The sequence below is a fragment of the Strongylocentrotus purpuratus genome, unplaced genomic scaffold (assembly GCF_000002235.5).
Source record: "Strongylocentrotus purpuratus isolate Spur 01 unplaced genomic scaffold, Spur_5.0 spur5_scaffold_17, whole genome shotgun sequence".
Taxonomy (NCBI): domain Eukaryota; kingdom Metazoa; phylum Echinodermata; class Echinoidea; order Camarodonta; family Strongylocentrotidae; genus Strongylocentrotus; species Strongylocentrotus purpuratus.
This window is the reverse complement of record NW_022145602.1, coordinates 7,603,338-7,628,110: the sequence shown is the minus strand read 5'-3', so window position 1 is coordinate 7,628,110 and position 24,773 is coordinate 7,603,338. Positions and strand designations below refer to the sequence as shown.

The 24,773-nt window shown below is 37.1% G+C and overlaps 1 protein-coding gene across 1 annotated transcript; it reads left to right on the top strand.

Moving 5' to 3' along the window:
- Positions 1-18,360: 18,360 nt before the first annotated feature.
- Positions 18,361-23,783, top strand: LOC577685 (sporozoite surface protein 2). The gene is made up of 2 exons (XM_003726036.3): positions 18,361-18,668; positions 21,727-23,783. The coding sequence occupies exons 1-2, from the start codon at positions 18,568-18,570 to the stop codon at positions 22,973-22,975; spliced, it is 1,350 nt and encodes a 449-aa protein (XP_003726084.2). The 5' UTR covers positions 18,361-18,567; the 3' UTR covers positions 22,976-23,783.
- The last annotated feature ends 990 nt before the right edge of the window (positions 23,784-24,773 follow it).

Here is a 24,773-nt window from a genome sequence, read left to right as displayed (position 1 = left end):
ACTATCATGACGATCGACTTGTTTTGCGATCATTGTTCATTGATATTTATCGCGATATTTAAAACGTTCTTAATCCCTACTTAATAACATTGTGTGTACGTGAGGTATTATATATCAAACGAATCTGTGCTTCGTCTAGGCCTTCTCGACCTGTCAATAACATAGTTACATTGGATGATTCATAGGGCTTTGGTAATCCAGCAGAAAATAATATCTGTCTATGAGATTTCAACATCATGTTTACAGTTTGATCACGTTTAATCCATCTTTTCACTATCTCTATACCTTCCTGTATGATATTAATATAAACAAAATACATTTTTGAACCAAATTTGTTTACATTAGATCTTTTTGTGAATTTGAATTCACACATTTTGTTCTTATAGTTGGAGACTTTCAAAAAGTGAATGTTGTCATCTAAAACGATTTATCATCAAACAGCTTATGAATACTATTTAAAATATGTACCGGTGCTTCTACCTAGACTGTCTTGAAGAGCTATGCCATTCACCTGCACGTACCTAGCGTATAAGTAAAAATGCGAGTAGCATACATTAAATGTTGCTTTGTCGGGCCAACCTTCAGACAAGCTTTATAGACGTTCATATTGTAAGTCTAAATAATGTACCTAGCCTATGTGCCATGAATAGGCCTCCAATGCATTTGTGAAATGCTCTTTCCCTACCTGAACTATTCAAACCAAGTCTAATCAACCACTAAAAGCATTTCAAGTTCTTATTTAAGCCCAAAGTGAGAACATTCTTTTTTGTGGCGTATTTTTTAATTATCCCCCTAGCTTGCCTCTGAGTCAGCTTAAAGAAGGCCGATTTTTAAAGCTTTTTATTGAATATTTAAATCTGATGGGGAATAGTATTTCTATCCTAGACGGAGGAGGAAAGACGAGAGACTTATGTTTAATGAAAACGCATTTTCTTAGCTGATTAAAATAAAGGCGTGTTTATCCATCGCCGCACGTCAATCATCGCTACAACTGAGCCCAGACATAAAACCAAGATGGCGGCCCGCCTTTAATTATTGCACGTGGTCGGACATCACTAAACATTCATTGAACGTCACGTGACCATGAGTAAACGTCGTTTCTAAAATTAGCCTGATGTTTAAGATAACCCCGCCAAGAACATGAATTAGTGTTGACTAATGTTACAACGAAGCTAGTCCCTATAAGTCCAAGTGAGAACAGACGCGCATCCTTAAAATAATATCAAATTCATTCATCCTCCAACCGCGTTTTATATTTTTGAATCGCACCCATTTAGAAACAGAACAGCTGTAACTAGATAGATACGCTTATTCAATGTAAAACATAACATTGTTTAAATTGAGTTGTATTTAAATAAAAGTAGTTTGAAAAGTTTCATCTGATTATCCCCACCATGATATAAGGCGAGCCACAACCGAGCCACAACGCGAGCCACAGAACAACTTGGATTAGATATAATTAAGCTCGAATATGTTTGAAACGAGTTTTAATATTTTGGATTATAGCTCGATTATCCAAAAGACATAACACGAGAATCGTGAAGGAGGTATTTCGGGAGAAAAAAAACAAAACCGTTATTTAGCAAACAAAACCGAATATAGGAGAACTCGTAGCTGCTTGAGTTTATACAGAAATTCATATGAAATCGGGGATTAGAATTTCGGAAAAACAGATGGATTATCCCTCAATCCCTCGAATAGAGCCGATTATGTGACCAAATTAAAAACTGCTGTTTTGGGAATTTTCCGAGACAAAGTACCAAGCAGGGTAACGACAGAGTGCATTTACTTTGTTTTTAGATATCTATGCGATGGCTCGGGGATAATGTTAATACAGCAATTTATTGTGAAGAAAGAAAGACAAGGAGGAAAAGAAAGAGATAAGTTGATACATAGATCAACAAATAGATGGATAGGTATATAGATATATGTATATAAGAATAGGATAGAGTGAGAGCCTAATGAATTCCAATTACTAAATACGAGAGGAAAAAGAAAGTGCCAGAGACCAAGAAATTTTGAATTAAAAAAAAATAAATAATGAATTTTAACATCAGTACGGAGATGGATTGATAAAGGGAGAAGGAGAGAAAGAGATATAAAGAGATTATGTGAAAGTTTTTTTTGCCCTTTTTTATTTGCTTGGCATTCTGCCCCAGCTCTTTTTTCTTCTTTTCTTTCGTTCTTTCTTTTTATCTTTCTTTATCATCTTCTTCTTCTTCTTCTTCCTCTTCTTCCTTTTTTTTCTGTTAATTGCCTTTTTGTGTTAATACATTACCTTCATGCTTCTAAACTATTATAGTTGTGTCTCTGTTTCATATCGCCTTCTCTATCTCCATTGATAAAATAGGCATCTGTCTAGTCTGCTTTAAAAATGAATCAGTCGAAATCTTCGCAATCTCTGCCCAAATTCACGTAATGCCAATTATCTCAACGATCTTGAAAAGATACAGTCATGAAAGTCACAACATTATTTCAGGAAAATGCTCCAACGGATTTTTATCTCCAGATTGTAACTAATCTATCTGTTTTAATCCAAAGATCGTGAATCAGCAGTGAGCAAGAAATCTTCTTTCAAAGCAACTTCGATAGATTTATTAGGAGGGATGAAATGCCGAGTTCATTGACGAACAACGAATACATATCTAAAAGATTATGACGATGAATATTGGATTTGGGAATGACAATCAGTGATTCTTAGTGTCATAATTCAACATGTATTATGAATTAAGATTTAGGGTTGTTCCCGTTCCTGATGAGTTTGTACATTGCGGATTGATTAGAAACCTGGTTTAAAGGATATCTGAAGGTCTTTGTGAATGAAATGGGTAGTATCGTTCATGCATTCTTTAACAAAAATAAGAAAATAATTCTCTCAAGTATACTTTGATATTCTTGATCATATATATGAAAATGTTTTTCTAAACTGCTTTGAAAATGTACTTTTGTTTTCTTTTTATTATTTCAATTTATGTTTTAATAATCCAAAATGTCAATGGACATAGCATCCAGTTTTGTTAAGAATGATTTGTACAATATGTATTTTGATTTAAGAGAAAATGATAACAACTATCTTTTCAAAAAGATGCATGGCATTGAAAAAGTAAATGCTCCACGGGGAGTGGAGACGGTGCGCAATCTTGGTGCAAGCTAGATTTTATATATACTTTAATGTTTATAAATGTTTGATGATTGTTTTACCTGACTGTTGAGAAAGCACGTGTATGCTTGTAAGTATTACGCGACTAGGGGACGATGGCTTCAAGTCCTCTCCGAGGGGAATATTCGTTTATCGTTTAAACATAGTTTGGCACAACATTATCAAAACGCGATTACCCTGCATGTAAAAGATAAAAGTTGTGCAGATTTGAAATAGAAAACTAATATGATATACCAGTTGTACTTATGATTAATGCTTCCAAAGGGCTTTGATTAATTTTCAAATGAGAAAGGCGGTACTTACATTTTTACTCTCACAATTCATTATGATTTAAATTTAAACATACTTCAAGCAATCGTAGTTTTTTAGTTAAAGTGGGTTTACATTAACAGTAGAGCATTCAAAGAAATAATTATACTCAGCGGCAGTCTGTAAAAAAGTCTGTTCGATATAGCATTGATCAGAAATGAATTAATTTGTTTCTTATTTGGTTCAGGGTGTATTTTGTAGCGATATCAGAACAATAAAGCAAACATTAGGGGTGTACATGATGGGAAGCGTACTCAAGAAATATTAACTATAGATTAGTCCCACATGCGCAAATTTGTGTTGGGTCGAACGACTGGCTGCATGGAGTTTAAGTAAGGAGGAATGAGTCAGATGAAGTACCGGATGCTGGGCGGACGGGCAGGAGGGAAACGAGAGTCACCTCTGGGACCCGAGACGGGGAGGTGAAGGAGGGGCAGGTATGATGGTGATGATGATGATGATGACGGTCGGTGGTGGGCTGGATGAGTTTGCATTGAAATGGATATAGATTTGGCGAGGGAGGCGGAAAGTAGGTCATCCGAATTTTAATGTCAGAGTTGGTCCACCTAAGTGAGCCTGGATCCCCTATGTATGTTTAAGATGTCCACAGATGTTCCTAAATCACAGCCAATATCTCTCAATATGTATTCCGAAAAAAAATGTTGCTCAGTCAAAATATAGAGGGAATTTTTTCTTCTTCATTTCATATGAATCGAAATACGTATAGACTGTGTTAATGTGACTAAGTAACATTGTTGAAGGTTGATCAAAAAAATTGTGTAATTTTTGTATAAAATGTTACTTATTATATTCCTTCTACAGTACTTACTCTCTAACAGGCAACAAATCCTGAACAACTTCTCAAACCACAAAGATATTTATGCTTCTCTTTGAAGGCGTCATTGTGCAACACTCTTTAACAGTGATTAACAGTAAATTCTTCCAATCATTTTTGAATTTTCCCAACAGTTTTTTTTCTTGAAAATAAGACATAAAACAGGCTTTAAAAAATATTTCAACACTTAAATGTCTGAAATGGTATATAGAGCCAATTCATTGCTTTGTGACGATTCACATTCACCTAAAATGTAATTGTGATAATATAGTTGGGAGAATTAATGAATCGATCAGATCAGTTTATCCTAATTTCTTACCATTAATAATGGTCCGTTTTCACTAAAACTTTCAGATTATCTTTAATCTTACATCTAGCATTGAAGTCACTACCTTAGCACCATTTTCTCTCATCTGAACAATGTTACCAAGTCCCTTTAAATAAGAATGGTAACATTTTTGTGATATGAACAAAATGATTTTTTCGTGTGGGGGAATGTTTAGCCTATCAGATGCATTAGAAAAGCAACGGAAAGACCTATTCCCATCATATATGTGTATATATTATATCGAAATATATATATATATACTCATAGATAAAGCGTACATGTAGCTCCGTCAAACATGTCAAAGACTTGGATACAAAATAAATGCAATATGAATTTAAAGGATTGTTTTATTTAAAAAAAATACAAAATGGGGATAGAAGGATGAGAAGGAATGACGTGGAGAATATGAAGCGTAAAGTTGAAAGAGGCGGGAAAGAGAGGGGGCGAAGAAGGAAAGGGGGAGGAGGAGGAGGAGGAGGAGTAGGAGGAGTTGAAAGAGGCGGGAAAGAGAGGGGCGAAGAAGGAAAGGGGGAGGAGGATGAGGAGGAGGAGGAGGAGGAGGAGGAGTAGGAGGAGGAGAAAGGGGAAAGGAGGAGGACGAGGAGTGGTAGGGAATTATTCAAAGGACCTTCAGTAATTGTGAAATGGGTGATAGCACTTCAAGGAGAAGCAGAGACAAAAATGTCAGGAAGAGAGGGGGGGGGGGGGGGGGAGGGAACATAAGGAGGACAATCTTCATGATCAGTCATCATCTTGTGGTACACATTTTACTATTTATTAAATGTGACTTCTCAAAAACAGCACATTAATTCTAAACGGAAGACGAAGATTAAATCACAGAATCTATTTTAGTTAAACAGTGCAGTCTAGAAAAGAAAGAAAGAGAGATAGAGATAGAGAGAGGGGAGATGGGGGGGGGGAGGGGCAATTTGTGATCGGTATAGGAGAAGGAGATATAAATGTGATGCATCTTTCATGGCAAACATTGTCACATGGCTCAGAATGTCAGATATGCCATCACTCTCGAGTTCCGCCTTTAGTTTTGAGGCATGACTTGACCATGATATCATTTCCGCAGTCATAAAAATAGCTTGATTTGTGAAATATCATATTTTCTAGTTCTCCAGTCCCCTGGCCATGCTCTAAGGCTCAGACACGACGGGGGCAAAAACGGTTCAAAGTTATGACTGTGCCATGCGGGTGACTTAAAATCTTTGCTAGGTTTGCCAAGCTGTATGTCACGTTATCATGCACAAAAAAAAATTATCGACATAATAATGTATTTTTTCCCCGAGGTGCATGTAAATCGGAACAATTAGTATTACAACACTTAAGAAATGCATGGAATACATAGTTTTTCACAAGGTTACTTAAATCATAACGAATGTTCACATATATTCTTTGGTTACTTGATAACTCTAAAGAATCGTATAAACAAGTATTTTTCACTTCCCATGACAAAAACGTATACAAACAGAGAAAAGTGTCTCCTACTTTAAGACATTCAAAAATAACATTTTGAATGATACATCTATAATGATTGCAAAATTAGAATCCATGTCTGGGTGCAGGTTTGTATCTTATCCTGGCTCAACATTGTACATCATGTTCACCAGGGGGATGTTTCACAAAGACTAATAGCGACCTTAAGTTGGATTTAACTATGGCAGGCTATTCATGCCACTAATTGCTCTCACCATTATGATCTTTACGTAATATTATTTTCCTTCAAAAATGAATTATCAACAAATGTAATTTTTGTAGATTTGTGACTTTGATTTGTACGTCTCTTGAGAGACCAACGTCAGTAGAGCAAACAGTGGCATGGGTGGCTTACCATAGTTAAGTCCAACTTAAAGTTAATCTTACTCTTTGTGAAACACCCCAGCCCCATATTTGTAAATCTACGAGAGAAGGGAGAAGGGATAGAAGGTTGCTTGTTATCTTCTTTTCATGTTGCTTCCGTCATCTTTCCGACTCTCTCTCTCTCTCTCCCGCCCCTCTTTAGTTTCTCCATGCAATTGTGGGGGGTGACACGTACCCCGAAGCAACTCCATGAAGCTACCCCGATGTTACCCTCTCCCCGGTCTATGTTAGCAGTTTCACACCCCAAATGCCCTCCATCAACATCTTGCCTATGCTAATGATTAAACACCACACTCCTTCACCATGAAACTGTGTATCTTATCGAAAGATAGGCATCTTATCGTGACAATGTGACGCACGGAATCGTCTAGACTCTGCGTTACAGGGATTAGGAAAACAATGACAAGGGATTAGATGATCTAAGAAGATAACGGATGTTGATTTTACCTTATAAGGTCAATAAAAAGGAACAGACCTGTGTGAAAAATGGTGTCGTATTAAAATGAAAACGCTGACATTTGCCTTTTGATTGGATTTAAATATTAGACAGGAAATATTTTTGTGGTTTGAGTCTAATCTATACCATACACGTCACCGTTTATAAAGAGGTTCGTTTTTGGTGAACCTGAGAAGGGAAAAAAAATCCATGAGACCTTTTCCATTTTAACGATATAGACAATAAGCATACAAACGAAATAAGAAATGAATGCAGAACAATTACAACATAGTTTGAAGATATATCTGTTCTGACACCATATGCATCATTGGCAGAAAATAAAGATGTGTGGACAAACTTTGCAATCAACCTCTGAGTTGGGAAAGGATTTGATGTTTGTATTAAAGGAAACCAAAACCTTTATACTAAGTTACTTTTATTGTAAAGTTTAAGATATTTGAAAAATATCAGTGAAAATTTGAACAAAATCGGGCAAGGAATAAGGAAGTAAGAGCTTTTTTAAATTACTAGTCACTAGAGGGCGGTATTCAATTTGATGACATCATCTCTGAACAACTCTCCATGCCTTTTGTACATAAAATTTCACAATTTTTTTGTTTTCTTCATATTTATTTGTGTTCTTGATCCGACTTCATAACATGTGAAGTAGAATATCATTTTGCATTCTATATCTTGCTTTCAGGGGAGTACATCATCTCAATCACAAGAAAGAAGGAAAAACATGAAATTTGATGTACAAAAGGCATGGAGAGTTGTTTACAGATGATGTCATCAAATTGAATACCGCCCTCTAGTGACTAGTAATTTTAAAAAGCTCTTACTTCCTTAATCCTTGCCCGATTTTATTCAAATTTTCACTGATATTTTTCAAACATCTTAAACTTTACAATAAAAGTAACTTAGTATGAAGGTTTTGGTTTCCTTTAATTGAATTTATTTCTCGAAACTCCAATTCCTGTCCTTACATAACATAGAAGCAAAGCATTTTCCACAGTCTTAGATTAAACAAACTGAACCATAATAGACAAAGCTTTTATCGTTTGATAAACGAATATATATGAAACATATTACCGCACTACCCAATTATTTCAACCCCAAAAACTAAAACAAGCATAAAAAAAAAAAACTTTCGTACATGTAGGTTTCTACGCATGTTAATCTATTAGAACATTTTCTCTTTAAAAGGGGAAAATCCATTGTCCTCCGGTAATGGTCGTCTCCTTCAAAACTTTAAACTTGTCTATGAATTGCACCAGTAGGTCAAATGTTAACAGGAATCGCTACAAAGGCAAGTAAAACTTTGTAATTTGATACGCACGCTGAAGACAAGATAAACTTTGTAATTTAATACGCACGATTGCCGAACATCGTTTCCGCGTAAGTGATAGCAATTAAGTTAACAATATCTTTTACATTCTTATCGTAATGAGGATCGGGTATTATGCTCATTCCAAATCGTCGAGAAATTAATACCGAAGATAACATCTCGTCAGTCTGAAGTAACGAAAGCGATAGCTGTACCATATGAGGTTAAAGTACATTCCTTGCTATTACAATGGAAATATAAGTAAATATTTCAAGTTAACCACTTTTTCATGAAGCTCTTTACTAGTTTGGCCAGGAGGGATTAAACCACCCAGTGTGGTCACTGACAGGTGGCTATCTCATCAACCGCTCAGCTCTCAATTATCATAAGAAAAAGAGGATCATGGGGGAACAACGGGCACTGCTTAGGCATTGTTTTCTGATATAGAGGGATCAAGTAGCTACAAGTGGTACAGTCGGGCTTAAAAGCGTTCTGCACTTTAAGCAGTTTTTAATCGAGTAGTACGCCCCTTAGGGATTTTTGTTCACCATTCTTTTAGTGTCTAATTACTACCTATCCATATTCTTTCTTTCCTTTCCATATTCTGCTAAATTCCAATTTTGTTATAAACACATTGTTTCATTTTTCTGGCGCCAGCCTTTAAAGCTTATCTGCCATAGTTTACAGGAGGGATTAGACCCCCCTACAAGGTCACAGGACAGGTGGTTATCTCATCAACTCAGCTCTCAGTTAACATAAGAATAAGAGGATCATGGGGGACCAATGGTCACCGATTAGGCATTGTTTGTTATATAGAGGGCGCAAGTAGCTACAAGTAGTGCAGTGCCCCTTTAATAGAAAACTTTATTTCTACCGTTGAAGCTGACTACAGCTAATTCTGCTATTTCCGTAACTCCTGTTAAATCTCGCTATATACGTTTTACAACGTCATCAGGTTTTCCTACGTAATCCTTCGTTTAATTACTTCACATGACTTGTCAATTGCATAGCCATAATCCTATACATTTATAGTATAGGTTTACCCCATATGTCGGAGGCCTGTTCGTTTCGGTAGCGCCGCATTGATCAATGAGATTAAAACGTCTAGAGTTTACGAAAATGATTAAATCTTCAGTTCAATAAAAGAAAATCACTGTTTTACTCGCATGACGTCTAATACCTATGCCCTTGACATTTAAATTCAAGCCTATATTTTCGTTTTATGTCTGAAAAAAAAACACAAATTAGGAAAGAGGCACTTAAAATCCGAGATCCCCTGCAATTTCCCGTCTGAGTCCGAACTGGGTAAAGACTGAAGTAAAGGAACCGTATTTGATATAATCGAGGATATGAACGGATCAAGCCTGTAATACATGGTATATCGCATTATAGGAAATACGTCTGGTGGTTTAAGCACAGGAAAACAATGCGTTAAAGTCGTTAGACTGACGAGGGTGATTCACCGTATGGCGCATCATTAGTTTAAAAGTTTTTCCTAGGCCTATACGTTTTTTTCTTCTCTTTCTCTCTCTCTCTCTCTTTCTTTCTATCTCTCTCTCTCTCTTTCTTTCCCTCTATTTTACTTTTTCAATTCTTTCCTAAAAAGTTGTACTCTTGCTCCTCTACCTTCTTTTGTTATTCTCTTTCACTTGTTCATTTTAAATTATTTAAGAGGAAGTTCACCCTGATATCAAGTTGACTTTAACAGAAGTAAATAAATGAGAAGAACAGATCATTGAAAGTTCGAGCAAAATCCGATAATAAATATGAAAGTTATGAATTTTTGAACAAACCGATCAATTATTCAATCAATCAAATTAAACGGAATTTAGCATCCGTGGTTATAGCTCAGTACCATTTTATCGAATGACACTGTAGCATTTCACAGGAGTGTCAATGGCTCAGTGGTAGAGAAGTGGTCTCGTAACCGGGAGGGTAACCGGGAGGGTTCCGGGTTCGAAACCAAGTCGAAGCGCTTGTGCCCTTTGGTAAGAAATTAAAATGTATTACCAAGTCCGTCGGAAGGGAATGAAAGCCATCGGTCCCCTGGTTGCTTACTTACAAGCAGACACGTGCTTTCTTAGCAGTCAGGTCAGGTAAAGCAAACAAACAAAACAAACTTTCTTTGTCGAATTTAAGCAATAACTGGTACAGTGCAACTTTATAATTGGAGGTCCGGGAGTATGCTCACAGTCGTATTTTATTCATCATTGAATAAAAAGCCTGCAACTATTGAGAGACGTTCTAAAGGCTATTAAAGCTTATCTGCCATAGTTTACAGGAGGGATTAGACCGCCCTGCAAGGTCACTGAACAGGTGGTTATCTCATCAACTCAGCTCTCATTTAACATAAGAAAAAGAGGATCATGGGGGACCAATAGTCACCGATTAGGCAGTGTTTGTTATATAGAGGGCGCAAGTAGGAGTGCAGTGGGCCTTTAAACCATGTTAAGTATTTTCACAATTTAAGTGACATGCTAATTAGGACATTATCATTTTGTTTGCATAGTAATCTTCATATCATTTCACTAAACTAATACAGAGAGTTACATTTGGTCATAAGCTTAAATAAACTCATCACTTGCAAATAATCCTTTTAAACATTATGTAGCCCCTTCCAGGGAGGCCTATTTAATACACAGTACATGTTCAGAACATAATTTCTAGGTTCAAACGTGAACATCATTCTCCTTTTTTTTTCAGGCACATATCTGCCAACCTGTTGAGCTCCTTTCTAGCCAAACCAACCACAGAATTGCAATGTCCCCCCTTTTTTTGAGTGGGGGTGGGGAAGGGGGGGGGGGGGGGGGCTTCCGCAATTTATCTAAATCCTCGCAGTAGATCTACGTTGTGGTGTTACAGTGCAGCCGAGACAAGCACGTATACCGATATCTCTCGCCCGGCCCGTCAGCTATAAATATCCGCCCAAGAGAATGAAAGAAATGTCCAAATGACGCATTCTTAGCATCAAGAGAAAAGGGATATTACTAATAAAAAAAACGAGTATCGAATTAATTAAGCGTTCGAGCACGAGTGGATGTATGATCCGGAATAAGGCGTGAAGGTTCATTAGTTTTGAAATTTCTGCTTTTCCTCGATATATGTTACCTATGACAGTTTCTCTCTCCCCCTAATCTGCTTGAAGAATGCATGTGGATTTCTTACAAATTGGTAGAAATATATGCTCAGTATTAAATGTGTGTGATTTGTGTGATTTGTGTGCGCGTGTGTGTGTGAGTGTTAGAGTGTATACATTCCCGAATCTTTGACTTACTTTGTTTTTTTCCCACATACCCATACCATAGACCTACTAGGTCTATGCACATACACACACGCATGCACACGCACAACCACACAAACGCCAATGTTGTGTATATATTGTACATGATGTATTTACAAATATATCTATAGTATTAAGCTCTCAATTTCAACTAATGTTATTATCATCATGATTATAGGTGTAAGTGCGTGTGAGATGCTGTGGGTGTGAGCCTGTTTGTGTTGGGGGATTTACACACTGTTCTCTAGGCCTATCATACTATTCGGAATTAGGAAAACAAACTTTGAGGATACATAGACTTGAAAATATTGTGAAGTATCTTTTCCTCACACAGTGCGTATATTAGAAAAAAGAAAATATGTATATAGATGTGCATAGGTCAGATCCTTTAATGTTTTTCGTAATAAAATAGATTGACAGAGGAAATACAATTGAAGGAATTTACCTATTTCAGATAATGAAGCCCAACGCTCCTATTTCTTCTAAATATTCAACTTATGACGTTTAGAATGACGCGTGCGTCTAAAAAGGAACATCCAGTCACTGGTGAATTATTATAAATGTTTACTATAGCGAAGGTATACACTTCAGTATGGCACTATCATGGATAATTTAATTAGAATAACGATATCAAGTCTGATCTTTACATCCTATATACACGAAGCTGAACAGGTGGAAAGGGTTGGTCACGTATAGGCTCTGCGATGAACGACTCACTAAACGGAGTATCATATGGTATTAGGAAGTCACACGTTAGCGATGGGTCAGGGGAAACACTTCAGCTGAGAACTTGCAATGTATGTGGCAACTTACTAACAATGGAGGTACTTTTACCTGATTTTTATGTACAGAATACGGTAAAGATGTATATATGTTTCAATCCATTATTCTGATCATCATGGTAATCGTATCTTTGGAAGAAATTATCAGGTAGTTAAGATCAAATTTAATTGCTGTTGTGATTATGTAAGTTCCAGTGGATTTTTTAAATTTGTACAGAGTATGCTTGATATTCCGAATGTCATGTATTCCTACTTTCTACTTGTAGTACGTTAAGAAACGAAATGGGCTATTGCATCAGTATAAATTTCAAAACGACAATTGCTAAAAGATAATTTTCAATCATACATGCATCCTAAATATGATTATTGGAAATAAGTGTTCACTATATACAACCCCCGTATGAACGAAATCTTTTCCGTCATAAATAACTAAGAAAATGAAAGTTTATGGAATTTCTGTACAGGGCACTTTGGAGAGGACATCGCAACATACGTCACATTGTTCCCAACGCTTGTTTCACGGATGCCAAATTCAAAGTTCATAACTTTCCAACTTTTAATCGGATATTGCTCAAATTTTCACTGCTTTGTTTCTCTTGTTATTCTGCTTTAATAACTTCCCCTTTAAATGTTTACCACCGGGACACAGGACTAGCTCTTTAGTACCGTGAAGGAACGTTACGTCACAGTCGCGTATTTTAGCATTCTTCCACTGACTTTCCTTTGTTCTACATTGCTTTTCATATATCTCATATTGAATACTTCTATATATCATCATTCCCCTCAACGTTCACTATCATTATCGTTATCTCTTTATCATGTTATTTGTTGTCGTTTTTCCAACTTCTTAACCCTTCTATCCGTTCTTCCACTAATTTTCTTCCAAGCAGATTTTTAGGTAGAGAAAATTAGTGTTTGTTATATTTTTCACCACTAATGGAATATATTTCATTTCTTAGGTCTCATAACTATTTTAGAATAGAATCAAATTTGTTACTTGATTATTTTCGTTTTCGCGTCAAGTCCCCTTGTAGCATCATGACTCTGATGTACCTTTCGTCTTAAGTTAACATTTACCTTCTAACTAGACCTCAATTTAATGCACCATCCAAACATGTGGGATGTGATAAGAAACCCACTACAATCCCTTAAGAAAGTCTCCGCTCCCCCGCAAAATACGCAATGAATTATTTCCGGATTCTCCGGGGAAAAAGCTACTTATCGAACAAATCTGGCAAGCTTGCATTTCCAGAGGACTTCTTGTACAAAAAACTTTAAAGCATTTAAGAAAATGTGACACCCCTGGTTGTTGACAGGAAAGATAACATTTATAGCGCTATTTTTTGTTCCCTCTTTAAAGGTCACACCCGTCAGTTTGAAGCGTAAAGAGGTAACATAATTATCTCGCTACTCTTTACTTACACTGTAACTTATAACTTTAGGACAGTTCAAATTAAGCTATATTTATGAGGGAAGGTCATTCAGACATTTTGACAACTTCTTTTCTTTTATTGAAGCATTTTCTCTTTGCATAACATGATTATCTCGCTACTCTTTACTTAAGTTTAAAACTTTAGGACGGTTCAAATTTAGCTAAATTTATGGGGAAAGGTCATACAGACATTTTGACAATTTCGCATTTTTATTGAACCATTTTCTCTTCGCAGCTTAATATTAAGTGCCTGCTTTAAGGTTGCCTTCATCTGATTTTCGCTCGGCAAAATTTTAGCTCCTGGTCTTACGCATGGAGTATGAAGCAACATGCATATTGCAAAATGAGACACAACATTAAGTCCTATCAAACCAGTTTAACATCCACATTTTCTTCACATACATGTTTATGCATGACATAGTTTGACTTTAATTTTTTTTTCTCCAAATTCGTGTATTGAATGTCTTAAAAACTTGTTCAAATAATTCAGGCGCAACTTTTTTAAATAGATAAATAAAATCGTGATTAAAGGTACCTCTATAGTGGGCAAATATAATTTAAGGACATTGTTAGAAAATAAATTAATACATCCCTTCCCGATTCGAAACCGTCTAGCGAAGAAACCCATAACATACATCGTTTTGGTGCTCGCAATATGTTGATGAAGTGGTAAGTTGAGCTATCTCCTTCCCCCCTTAGGAAAAGATTTCCGCCCCTCCCCTTCATTTCAATTTCTGGATATGCCCCTCCTAGAGGCATCCCATTCATCGAAATTGTTGATTTACCTCCTATGACCCTCACTAATCGACATCCATCGACGAGGATAATGAATGTAAGCTGTTATCAGGCTTAGATGGGCATGATTATGATGGGTGTGGTCAAAATAACACTCGTTTATTATTGAGGCCAGGGGATCCACTTCAAAAAGTAACAAACACTGTACACAGAAAGATGTATATGGGACTACAAAAATGGTGTCGGGCCTACTTACCTTGATTTCCTTATCTTTCTATGCTCATTTATCAGCCAGTATACATTTTCTACCAAAATTGTTTGGCAAATTACATTTATTTGTAATCTTGAACATTGAGTGTAAGTTTCGTTCGATTCTGTGAGAATTCATTTTCTTGTTGTTTTATCAGAACTCAAGTTTATCTTTAAGAGAGACATGTACACTGATATGATATGACATGCTATACGGTCACTTGGAAACGGGTCGAGGATGTTTAGGACATGTTTTAAAAAAAGCATCAGGACACCATTATTTCGGCGTTAAGTTTAATTGTATTGCCCAACGAAAAAGACAAAAAGTAACAAGATATTGTATAAATTAAATCCTCTCATGGATACAAAAAAAAATGTTGAGGACGTGAAGTCGTAAATGAGTATGGCAATAAGCTTGGGCGCTTTCCTGTTTAAAAAAAATATATTATCAAGAAAAAAACACTCAAATAAAACATGGGCCTATAACGTTTAATCAATCTAAAAGTTTCACATATCTGTATTTTCATTCTAGGAGTAGGACCATTGACTGAAATCGATATTTTTCTTGAAGCAACCTGTTTCTCTATAGACCGATGACGTTACAGAGGTGGGTCATGAATCTAAGAATTCTGATTAATTAGTAAGAAAGATTATAAGTTAATAGTAGGTTGGCGGTTTACCAAACTATAATCCTGGATGACAATTGAATTAGCCCAATAAGACTCGAGGCGGTAGTGTATAAAGACATTGGCCTCACAGGGGGGGGGGGGGGGGGGGGGAATTTCAACTTGCTGTGATTAATTTAATTTTAGTAAGGAGAGTTTTGGTTTGCATTAAAGGTGTGGGGGGGGGGAGTTTGCCCCAAATGACTCATTTGAGGGAAAGTAAATCTTAAGAGAATGTGAATAATTTACAGCGGTTCCTGCTCGTTTCTACGAGTGAGGCTGCAGTTATTTTTCGTGGTCGGATGTGTGTTAGGAGGGGCACATTGCCCCCTTGCCCCTTCTTGAAACACGCTAGTGCTGGACGACGTATCATGTCCATCGGCAGAAATATCTCGAAGGAAAGGATTTAAGAAGTTGATTAAGAACCGGAACTAAATAACGTATAGCCTTCGCGTTGCTACCTACTCTAATTAAGCTATGGGATGTGACATGCTACCTTAATCACAACAAAACCGAATACAACAAAGTCATGAAGAAGGGACACTTGAAATTTAAAGAAAACACAGTCCCTAAAATCTGTATTAATTATGCAGATTATCATTAAGATTGCATATATCGAACGCTGTAATACCAATCAAAATGACTTAAATGGATAAAGATCTAATTTCATATGATCTCCATTTGTTTTGATAACATACTGTAAACTCTTTCAATTAATTTGCGATTTAAAAATAGGATATGTACTTTGCCTTTATGCTAAGACCAAATAAAAATTCTTTCCTCGAATGTGCTAATATGCATGTACACGTAGGTTGAGTAAAAATTATTTTTCACATTTCATGACATATACCACTAGTTAGGATTGAACTGTGCATAAATCTACATCAAATGCTGATACACTTTGTAAATTGGCCGAAACTGGGATGCAAAGCATTATGGCAATAACGATGAGGAGTTCCTTTAAAATTACAACAATGGTTGCTATCTTTTATTTGCTGGTTATTAAATACAACAATAATTATCGTAATAATAATAGAATTAATGTAATCATGTGATTATTAAAGAGAAAGTTGAGTTCTGGGAAGAGGTGAAAAATAATTCGTGAGCGTTACTCATTCTTATTATGCAAGTATGGAAGAACATCAGATAAGACATGTTCCCTGAAAAGCATGGCTCTTCAAATGCCTTCATATTCTAAATATGTATGTAAAATCGTAAAAATCGGGGGCCGGCTTTTTACGCCACGTGTTCGTGTAGTCCCATATACATCTTTCTGTGTACAGTGTTTGTAACTTTACCAAGACTTGGCTAAATTTGTTATCATTTTGATGATTCCAGAACCTTGCAATACACACAAATTCTTATATGCTAGATGATCAACCTTTTCTGGTCGGTTCCACACCGTTTCTTTCACAATGCAATCGCATGACCAGAACTCAACTTCATCTTTAACACAACAGCAACAATGAAAAAACTGTAAAATCGAAAAAGAAACAATCACGAAATTGATTTTAAAAAGAAATATTGTCAGTCTTGCTTTGTTCTTAATATGAGCTCCTATCCCGGCTGCACATAACACATGCCATCATCATGATCGTGTCCATATAGCGATATGCGTCATCCATAGCACAGTACCTCTAAACTCAAATGCCTGTTCGCAGTCTCCAACGTGTATAATCTGTCTATAAAGCTGCTACATTTTAAAACTGTTTTCCAACAACTGACACATTCTCTTAATAGATTTAAAAATCATTGTGACTTCCGAACTTGGATCATAAAAGGGTGAAAATAGAAACAAAGTATTTACACGGATGCCTGCATGTACGAGTTGACTTAACATAGGGGCAACACATAACAACGAGGCAAAAGAACTTTCATATAAAGCAATATGGCATTGAGAACTGAACTTATTTCATAATATAATGTCTAAGACATGTTTCGTGAAGATTCAATGCATTTCAAGCAATTATTAATATGCTTCCCTTATTCCTTCTAATCTTGAAATGTCATGGTGCAATTTGGTTCAAAGGGTAACCAAATTTATGTTTTGTGTTTCTTGCGGCAGTCTACATAGTACAGTTGTATTATGTATCCTTTATTTCTTTAATGATAATAATGATAGTAAATGATATTACTGATAATAATAATAATGATGATGATGATGATGATGATGATGATGATGATGATGATGATGATAATGTTAATATTAATGAGAATGATAATAATAATGATACTATTTGAGGCAATGTCATTTAATATACATGTAATATAATATAATTTGATATAATGTAATATATTCATTTTATCATATAATGATAATAATCTAGGAACTCTGCTCCACTGAATATTTTGAAATATATAAATGAAATTAACTACTAAGATCTAAAGTATGTCTACGTCGATTAGACCTCCTTCGATTTACACAAATAGTCCAGGGTTATGATCTAGCGGTACTTAACGCATATTACTCATGACTTTCTTTTCTTAATATTTCGTATGAAACCAATTTAATAGGTCACTTTTATCCTTGATCTTATTTGAGGGAAATGTATACGTCTCCCACCCGGTAATTAATACGCATGTGAAAGACGAAATGCTTAATTAACCGAACGACCAAATCACGTTGGTCATGCTGTAAAGTGGGCAATTCGAGTGCTTTGAACTTTGTGGGTTAGGGTTTAACTTAGGGACTGGCTGAACGCGTCTAATAAACCCATGGGTCATGAACTTCCTTGGGTGATGTGCGTCATTGTCAGCTCTAACGGAATATTCAAGTTCCTCTCCCTTTAAAGAAGGGAGGGAGAGCAAGCCTGGATTAAGTTCCAACCTGAACTAAGCCAGGAAATAGCTCGACAGACACACGTAACAAGTGCAAAAAGGAAGCTAACACCCAAAAATTAAGTTTACGCGCGAAACTAGAGACGAAAATCGGGCGTGCAGACGACACACGTACGCGCGCTTATTTTTTTGCAGACGTTTAGGCAGTGTTCCGCAAAAGGGACAGTGTGAGTTTTAGACTGGGTCGCTATAGAACAGCTAGTAGCCAGGGAATTGTCGGAGCGATTCCTGTCCTTTCACCTTTGAAGTCAGAGACGAGCTAAATTTATCGCGATAAATAATTCTATCATTTTTAAGAGAGAGGTCAACGAGAGAAGACTTGACCATGAAGGTACTTTTAGCTATCCTCCTCGGCTGGCTGGCGACAGCAACGGCCCTTCCACAATGTCCGGAGGGATGGACGTACTCCCTCAAGAAATGTTACAAGTAAGTCTCCTTATAATTCTTTCAAGAATGTTTGTTTTGCTTATTGACGTTACATGCCTTCTTTAATTCATACCCACGCAACCTTAAAATCGCATGCCATTGTATTCAATTCCTTAGTTGCTGAAGTAAAATCCATAGTAGTTTAAATATTGTGAATCATTTTACCATTCTAAATAACAATGCTTTGTTTAAGTTGCTCTTACTTTGAAGAAATATAAGTGTAGTTAACGATGGTTGGTAATGAAAAGGTAAAACTGGTGACATAGTCTGTGAAATTTAATTTCATTACAACACTTTGATCGAAAGAAATGTATAATCTTCTTTAAAAATGTTTCCGTTCTCTTGTTAAGAAGGTAGCGCATCTATTGAAACATTTCCTCTAGATTAAGTGACTTGGATTAGCTTGGTTGGGTCTTCTCGTTAATGATACTGCATGTACGTTATCATTTTCGAGATAATCGGGATGGTTAGGGAATTTTACGCGTGGAAATCTGTGCCCGTTTTTCTGGGGCTACGCCTTATATCCCAGAATAAGGTCTGGCACTTTCCTTACACTCACATTGTCTGCAGAATGGTAAAAACACACGGTAGGCACAACAGGAAAACTATCAACTGATATATACCGAATGATTAAAGATTAGTGAAATAATAAGTGAAGCTACGAGGAAAGCCGAACGGGGAGGGGTAGGCATATAATCACATGTTTGTGTCAAGAGGGGGGGGGGCGGATGGGTGATGTGAATGTCCCATAGCCTTACTTACTTTTTCCCACTTTTCTTAGAACCGGGTAAGTCAATCAATTTATAAACCAATTAATCAATTAATTGTGGAATTAGGGGCCAGGAAGGGGGGGGGGGGGCAAAGAGCTTACCCTTTGATGTCATACTTTCTGGGTTTGAAATCAGTTACGATACTCAATCAATGTATCGGCCATTCAATGAATGAATGAATGAATTAATTAATCAATTAATCCATCAATTATTGATCAGTCAATCAGCAGCAAAGCTTTACCTATGAATGTACCGGCCTCAAATAAATAAGGTATTAGTTATCTCACCAACGTACAAGAAGCTTTACTCATACAATGAGAGCTGTTGTGCACCTTGTACTCCAGATAAGCCATCAATAGATCCTGAAGATCGACCCGCAAAGGAAGTGAGGATATTTTCACCGACTAATTCCTAATTTCTCTATGAGTGACGAGCGGAAGTACAACTGCGGCTACAACAAGAGCAATACCGCTACATAGGTGAAAGATTAGCCTAAAAATATGCTTTTAATACCCAGCTCCCCCTTTTTCGTCGAAAATCATCCAAAAGAATGAGTCTATTATAAAAACGGTTATGAATATCGTGACCTGCAAACGAGGATAAAGGAAATAGATGATTAAAGTGCCAATACAGGGGTTTTGTTTTAGGTTTCGTTTACGCGCTCATGATCAGTTGAGGATAAGTTTAATTATTTCCTGATGTTTTTTGTTGTAAAGATTTAACTCTATGTGGTAAATGTAATTATTATACAGAACAACCTCATTCATCGTTAACTGAGACCTTTAATCAAGTGATCTCCGTCCTCTCTATTCCGGTATGATAAATAAAGATTTAATACATATTTCACAAGGAACTTGCCGTTGACCTTTGAATTCCTTCAGGTTAGGAAACAGTAAGGAAACGACTTCCGAATCGGATAATTTCATTAAATATGTGATTAAAAAATGAACAACACGTTTTTCACATAGTGTATTAGCTCGTTTGATGTTTGTCATGGGATAACATAAAATAAAGTCCTTTTCAGGACTACAAGCCCTCAAGAAAGATTACCGAGAGTCCTTTTCAGGCCTCCTCAATCCCCCCCCCCCTCTCTCTCACATGGTGCACCCGCAAGCCTACTGTATGGATAAAATATTGTTTTGTTGACCTTAAGATATTTTGATGACCTTCCTCTTGTTTGCTCATAAACTCCGAATTGTCAGGTGACCATGGCCATGAGAGAAGGGTAAATGGCAATCATCCGTCTTTCCGCCATGGAACCGTTTTTGATTAGTTCATTTCTGGTCTCCCTAAACTCCTTATCAAAACTTGGCAGACTCGGCAGAAATTGGAACCTATATTGGTCCGTCTATATGCCAAGAATAGACGTTCCTTCGACCGACAGCGCTTCCGTCGTCGTCTTTATATAGACTCCCATCAGGGATTTGTGGTCAAATTGGTGATTATTACAACCTGACCGCCTGAACCTGCTCTCTTTCATTCTTTGCCAACTTTTCAAAACTGACCCAGTTAATTTCAAAAAGTTGTAAATGACCAATATGTCTCGTTGATCACGTTGATTCTTGTACTCGTCACTCCTTAAAACAATCCTTTCACTTGCATTTGAATACAACAACAAAAGATTATACCCCCTCCACAGGAAAACAACAACAATAAAAACAACCCATGATAAACAGGGAAAAAATATTCCCTGGTATGGGACACTTATTTTATCATCGTTTTCCACATATCCTTTTAAAAATTGGGTTGAAATAGACATACATGTACCAAAGAAAGTGTTATTTAAAATACAAACTAAAATTGTAGCCAAGCTTAATCAAATTTATAACAAGACTTGACTATAGATGTCCATTCACATGAGTGTTTCAATTTCTTCAATTTTCTTTCTTTGATTCCTGAAAGGTAATGAGGTAAACCATTGTGCAACTGCAGATGTTAGCTTAATATCTTGCTAACCTAATCCTGTTCAAGCGGGATCATCATATTCCAACGAAGCATCATTTATAACACAACATACAAATTTGTATAAAGATTCTTACGAAATAAGAGCTCTCAACTACCATACCAACAGCTTTCAAATCCAATAATGATCCCATTGTCTAACCAACTAATTGGTTCCTGTATTCATTCTTACTGAATGTTACATTTAGAAGCCATTGTGATGCTGAATGAGCTTCCCTGGTATAATAAAACAAGAACAAGTGTCTGCCGAAGACATCCTAAGAATTAACAAAGGCATTATAAATTAACAAATTTCTCATCAATTTTGTCATTTTTTTCTTATTTAGATTCTTCCCTATGCCTTTGATAAAAGAGGAGGCCACGGTAGCGTGTACAGAGGCACCAAATGTGATAGGAGGAAAACTCCTGGACATTGCAGACTTTGACAGTTTCAGGTTCGTCAAAAACCTATACACCCACACGTTGCCTTTCTACCAGCCTCCAACTGGTCAGCAGCTTGACTTCATACCACCTGAAAAAGCTATTTGGACAGCCTTGGCTTTCGATTGGAACCTTGAGCAATGGACCACAGGAACCACAGGAACCACAGGAACCCCAGGAACCACACCCGCTGAACCATTTTACAGATTCAACAACTTCAACAGTCAACCAATAGGAAAACCACCCGCAGAACCTCTGGAGCTTCTGTCCTGCACAGTCTACCCAGCAGTGGAATTTCCTCAGACCGCCATGCAGCAGGAACTGACACCACTAGAGCTACCAAAGCAAGCGATTGAGTTCATGACATTGGCCCCATGCGAAGTTGAGCTCCCCTACATTTGCGAAGCGCCGGAGACTCCACCTGCAATAACACCAACGGCAACAGGTGCTCCTGCGACCACCGCTGTACCCTGGGGAACCACACCGATGATGCCACAGACTCCATCTTTCCCCAACCGCCCGGGACGCCCTGGCTTTCCTAACAGACCTGGACAACCTGGAAGACCCCAGATCCCCGGAAATAGACCACAGTTCCCTGGAAACAACCCACAGTTCCCTGGAAACAGACCCCAACAACCTGGCGGAGGACCTCAGCAGCCACATCCTCCTCATGGCCCCCATGGCCCTCATGGACCCCATGGCCCTCATGGACCTCATGAACCTCACGGTCCCCATCAACCACCACACCAGCCCCCTCACCAGCCTTACCCTGGGTTCCCAAGCAGACCGAATCAGCCAGGAGCAGGCAGGCCGAACAGACCAGGCTTCCCCAACCAACCTAACCAACCACAATGGCCTAGCCGACCCAACCAACCCAACCAGCCACAATGGCCGAGCCGACCCAACCAACCCAACCAACCACAATGGCCGAGCCGACCCAACCAACCCAACCAGCCCAATCAACCCCAATGGCCGAGCCGACCCAACCCTGGTTTCCCACGCCGCCCAAACCAACCCGTATGGCCAAGGAACCCTGGTAATCCAAATCAGCCAGTCAGATACGCTGCTAACCCCGACGGAGTCCGACCATACGAATACCGATACAACAACTATGTTTTCTCAGATAAATTTGCCGGTCTTGGTATAAGAGCGTAAAGCAATCAGGACAAATTGAACAATCTATATATTTTCAAAGTAGGTGGCGAAAGTCACCACCGGACACACCTGGATCCTGACACATGGACAATGCCTGAATATAAAAACCGGAGAAGCAGGCTATTCTAATGTTTGCAGATAAAGAAAAAGACTCCACAACGCGCTGAAATAATTTCGTAACCAATTATGATAACAGCAATAGCACAAAATACAATAGGATGCTAAATGGCTACAGTTTTCTATATTTTTTTTAATTCATGGCGTTGAGCAGAAGTATGACTTCCGGTTCCTATGACACGAGAAGTTTAGAGAAATGTTATCTAATCTAAAAGGATTTCTGGTTTACGAAATTGTTTTTTTTTCTGGGATTTTTTCCAGGAAACCTTTTGTACTTACAATCAGACTGATTGTCAGTCATTTATCTTGACTGATGAGATATAAAGAAATATGTTTATGAAGAAATTTCGCTTGTGTAGATAGATATTGCTAATACCCCAAAACCTGACTTCTGCGTTTTGTTTCATCCACCATTAAAGCATTTAAAATGTAGATTAGACACGCACCCTTATGTTCTATGGAAACATTATTTTTATTATCATAATTTGAAGACACCATGAAATCTAGCAATATGCAAACAGTATTCAACTATTTGTCTTTCAGAGTGTTTTGTAGTGCAATTTTGTGTTTATTTTCTATGACTGATGTAAATATGTTTCAAATTTGTAATTGAATGTATATGATTGTATTCAACGCCTAGCTTTCGTAAAAACATCCAATATGTCTACGAAATAAATGTTATATAATTGATTTTATTGCTGTTGCCTATTCGCATTTGTATTATTTTAATTAGCAATGAAGGTGTAAATGGAAAGAAAAGACAAACCACCTTTCATGTGTCGCAGTTGTTTCCCTCTGAAACTGCAATGCTAATAAGCTTTTATTTGATTTTTTAAAGAAAAGTAGAACACATGATCCAGATAGAGCATAAAGCCAAACAATAGAAGCGTATAAATGTAAAAATGTGAGATGAGAAGATAAAGACAGAGAGAAGGAGGGAGAGAAACAGAGAGAGAGAGAGAGAGAAAGAGAGAAGCACTGAAAAGATTGAGGCAGAGAAATGAGAAAGAAAGAGAAAGACATAGATAAAAGCTGTGGACATTGAGAGAGAAAGGGGGAAGCAGAGAGAAAGAGAGAGAGAGAGAGAGAGAGGGAGAAAAAGGGAGAAAGAGAGAGAGAGAGAGAGAGAGAGAGAGTCTAAAATTGGTAAGAGACAGGATATAAGATATGTGGCGTATTGTACATCCTTCAACAACAAAAAATGGCGCTGCCGTAGGTCACATATAGTGCGACCAATTTAGACAAACACATTTAAATCCATCTGTATCTATAGATTGTATTTATTCATTTATTTATTTTCCACTTGCGGGAAGGACCACCTTTATTAGCTTGAATGATATTTTTGCTAGGGATCAACTCACATTAAAAACAAAATGAAATAAATGCAATCAAAGACAATGTAATATGGAAACTAAAACACCAATAAGTATTATTTACAAATCAAAATGAGAAAATCAAGAGAAATACTCACATGAATATAATTAACGCACAAATAACCCTATATATATTGGCCTAGCGCAGTAAGATTGTGCAGTTATTTATGTCTTGCTGATTACATAAAGATGAACAAAATACAAAAATCTAAAAAAGAAAGCATGACCACAGAAACAAAAGATTTGCCAGGTGAAACAATTACAGGGTTAGAACATATTACTGAAGAAGACACATTTTTAGAGGATTC